The 4,332-nt window shown below is 40.9% G+C and overlaps 1 protein-coding gene across 1 annotated transcript; it reads right to left on the bottom strand.

Moving 5' to 3' along the window:
- Positions 1-962: 962 nt before the first annotated feature.
- On the bottom strand, positions 963-3,688 carry LOC148189472 (uncharacterized). The gene is made up of 5 exons (XM_088077309.1): positions 3,619-3,688; positions 2,189-2,415; positions 1,873-2,047; positions 1,634-1,764; positions 963-1,280 (listed from the first exon to the last, which is right to left on the bottom strand). Exons 1-5 carry the CDS (start codon positions 3,686-3,688, stop codon positions 963-965), a joined length of 921 nt encoding a protein of 306 aa, XP_087933435.1.
- Positions 3,689-4,332: the final 644 nt, after the last annotated feature.

Here is a 4,332-nt window from a genome sequence, read left to right as displayed (position 1 = left end):
CCTCCAAGATATTGTGCATAATATCTACAGAGAAGTTTTCACATATATTGAAATACTGCAAGGAATTTAGAACACAAGAACGTTTAACACCCATCACATAGGGAAGACTAGCAGTTTTCTCCATTATTTGGCAGTGTTTTGCGTGAAGTGCTTGAGTTCGCATCACTATCTTGGGTGAATTTTCTGTGAATTCTATCCGAAAGTCCACTTTCTCAGCAAGACAAAAGCGGCAACAATATCTGGCACTGAATGATTCTACGAAACCAAACAAACCATGAAGGCCAAGGTTATCACCAGTAACTTGGACAATAGTTCCATACACATTTTCCTCATACAGTGGGACCCGAATTCCTTTAGTCTCCAGCTCTTTAATGTCTTTCACAATTGGATCAAGTATTTTGGAAAAGCCATATGTTTTAATGTCTTGGGCATGGAATAAAGCAACCAAATGAATATTAAGCAGCTCTGAGTTGTGCTTTGGAGAAAGATTACGTAAGGTGAAATAGATTGCTCCTAATTTATGTATTCCCTTTTTACTGTCCAATGGATTTGCGCATTCAAAGTCATCATAGAAAAGTTGCAACTGAATTGCATGTTTCTGTTTTGAAAATAAAGGATGACTCTTGAAAAGATCTCCATCACAAAAGTCATTAAGAAGATCTTCTCTTGAACTGGAATGACTCTGCATCATCTCTTTTATCTTCGGGTGTTTGTAAAGTAAGTCTAATGTTTTCAAAATTGGGATATAAACAAATTTATCAGTAACAACAGCTGGATCATAAGTTCCAGTAGTCCGGATCATCAGTGGATCAACTTTAAGTGCTTAATTAGTGAATTGGCATTTGCCTGAGGGCCTTTGCAAATAAAACAAAACATCTCAATCACAATCAGTACAGCATCAGAGTCCTCAAAATAGATCTTTGCAGTATAGCATCAGAACCCTCCAAACCAAAGCATCAAAATCAGTGCAGCATCCGAGGTCTCATCTCTTTGACCCTGGGATTCACCTTGGCGGTAGCAGCATCAATCTGGTAAACAGCGGTTTGCAAGAAGTGGTAGACATTGGCCAGATCCCTGTTGTATGAGGTAGCGAAGACACAATGAGCTTTAAAAAGCTCGTCAAAAGAGGTAAGAAAATCTGGTGACTGACACGGGATTGCATGTTTGTCAGTCACAATGAAATATTTGTGTATGGCGCTCCTCTTGGTCCCCACAGCCAGTAGATAGGGTTGACGGCTCTCTGTGATGCTGTCCAGATGCCCCTTAACACTGGTTCCAGTCTGTGACAAGAAAACTTAATTAGTCTTGCTATTAAAATTAATCTGTTTTAGTTAAGGGCCCCATCATCACCACCAGAATCACTTATTGAAACAAAACGCAAGATGAACCATAACCATTTTCAGCCTTATATTTTTTATTCTGCTAAATGTAAAAGAAATAAACTTATTCATATCAGCGTATCTCAGGCTGATGATAGATCTGTGGGGAGCCAAATCAGATAAATATCACAGGGCCCTCACTGATTATAGATGAGTATGGTCATCACATTATTTCACAAGAGTATAGTTTTAAGGTTTAATATTACAGACAGAACAGTGAGCCTTCTTAAACTTCAATTAAACTGTAACAAAACCTTGATAAATTTCACAAGGTGGTCAATGGCTTGTCTGGCGGAGAGCTTTCCTGGTCTCTTGTTGCGGCCATGAGGTGATGGTGGCATGAGGTGGATAAGGAGCAAGATGGAGGACATCTCACTGTCCCATCCTGAAAATACAAGAAAATTCGGAAAGACATTTTTACTAAAATGTTTATATTTTTGTTTCAAAACTATTTCCCTCATCCATTATTATTATTTCTTTAATTCAAGTGTACCATCTTCCAGTTCTTCTATTGTGGATTCAGTGTTATGAAGGAGATCTTCAAGTTCGCTTGTCTGGGAGAGGCCACAGCTTTGCTCAAGGACTTTCTGCCTGTAGTGAGTAGGCCACTTCTCCAGGAACTTAGCAGAGATGTCATCACCAAACATCAGACTGAAATCCTGCTCTATCTGCAGACAAGATGGAATACAGAAAACAACATGACATACATTGGTAATAGGTGCACCAGGGATGACCAGGGATGTGATCTGTTTAAAGTCATTTTTCATTTCAGCTCGATTTTAATGCAAGGCAGTTTAAGAGCGACATACCATTCCCGTGATGTCAAGAAATCTTGGAAAGGTGGTGAATACTTCAGAGGACTTCACTGGGTCATGAACCATTGCTTGGCAATGGATGAAGGTCTGTTTCATCTTCTCCTTGATGATTGCTTCATCAGTTGTATGCTGCATGAGTGCGATGGCCTCATGACACTGGGTTTCTGTGGTTAGCTGGTTTTCCTTACTGAAAGGGGTTCTGTCACCAGAATCTGGACCACCTGTAACAGTGATCAGTGAACAGTGACCTGTAACAGTGAAACCACATACCGCAACAAGACATAACTTACGACCCCAGGAAATTAAAAAAATTAAGCTCATTAATGAACATTAAAAAAACGGTAAATTCTTCAACAAAAACAGAAAATAAAACGTCTGCACGCTGCAGTTGGGAGTATGGATGGTATGAAATTAAATGATCATAGGTGACCTGATATCTGAGGTAAACATTCATTGTGACTGAAAATGCCCTTTAAAAATGAATTTAACGTGAATTCTCAAAAAAAAAAAAATCTAACTACACTCAAAATCATGTACCTGTCAGTGGCTGAGGGTTTCTTTTCTTTTGTCCCTCTGAGGCTTCTTTTTGAAGCGTTTTCACTCTTCATGCAAGAAATCCACTCCCATCTACTGGATTGTAATACTGCTCCTAAAAACCAAGAAAGCGTTTTATTTTTCCTCCTTAAAAAACTAACACATGTCCTTGTCTGGAGAATTGCTAAAATCAAGGTCAACCAGCCTGAAATCTGCTGTGTTCACCTTGTTGAGGTTAAGAAAAAGGGTCAGCATACAGAAATGTTAAAGGGATAGTTCAGGTCTTTTGACATGAGTCTGTATGGCATCCTCATCAGCAGTGCAGTGCATCAACAGTGACTTACCCCTGACTGCGTCCTGTGAGCGGAGTTCTGGCCTGGTTTTAGTGTTGATGAAGGTAGTCCGGCTAGTTGGCTGGGGTCATATAAATAAAGCGTTTTGCTTTTCAAAACAATATGCGTTCAAAAGAGTGATATATTTGCATCACAAAACTGTTGTCCTCAAAAAAGTCAGACCTCAAAATCGCCTGGCGCTATTTTCTCTCCGTTCATATCACTGCACGCTGTCGCTTGTGGACAGCTGTGCAGGTTTCCGTCACCTGTTTACAGTGTTTACTGCTTAGATAGTTAACATTGCGGTAAGCTGAAGTTAGACCCACAGCTGTAGCTGTATGACACAAGTGAGCGCAGCGCCGTTCTTTTTCTTTCTCTCTCTCTCTGTCTTTTTTGTTTTGTTTTTTTAAGTTTCACAATCCTTGCAGGTGATGCAGGCGCAGATGTCTGTACGTTAGTTGATCTGATCTTTCATCACGGACTACAGTGCATCAGCTGTGGGTCTAGCTTCAGCTTGTCGCTTCTCTGTCCCTCCTCTCTCTCTCAGCCCGTTCTAACCCCAGCTGACAAAGTTAGGCTTCTGTATATTCAGGTTCATAAAGGCATTACTTGTGTCATAGTCAGACATGTTACCGTTAACTATCCGAGCAGTAAACACTGTGAACAGGTGACGGAAACCTGCACAGCTGTCCACAAGCGGCAGCGTGCAGAGATATGAACAGAGAGAAAATAGCGCCAGGCAAACAGTTTTGTGATGCAAATATATCACTCTTCTGAACGCATATTGTTTTGAGAAGCAAAACGCTTTATTTTCATGACCCCAGACAACTAGCCGGACTACCTGTCAACACCAAAACCAGGCCGGAACTCCGCTCACAGGACGCAGTCGGGGTAAGTCACTGTTGATGCACTACACTGCTGATGAGGATGCCATATAGATTCATGTCAAAGGACCCACACTATCCCTTTAATATTTAGTTGAAATCTCACTCGGTTTTTGGATCAATACTAGAAGTAATGAGTAAAAAGGTTAGACTTGTTTTATGTACTTACATAGCCCAAAGTGCCCTGGGGATCGGCCAGGTATGGAAACAAGGCAGTGATGCCCTCTGCGTAGTCCTCTTTAATACGCCTTGAAGGGCTCGTCCTACAGTGCGCGTACACACACACACACACACACACACACAAGTATGAGATCCAAACAAAAGTACTGCTATGCCGATGCCGTCTGCATTTGGTCTGCACCAAATAAAATCATAAATGTTAGAGTTG

This window comes from Plectropomus leopardus, chromosome 5 (genome assembly GCF_026936395.1).
Source record: "Plectropomus leopardus strain MGB_pleo_1.0 chromosome 5, ASM2693639v1, whole genome shotgun sequence".
In the NCBI taxonomy this organism is placed as follows: Eukaryota; Metazoa; Chordata; class Actinopteri; order Perciformes; family Serranidae; genus Plectropomus; species Plectropomus leopardus.
Note: the sequence above shows the minus strand (reverse complement) of the source record. Positions and strands in the feature narration are given on the sequence as shown.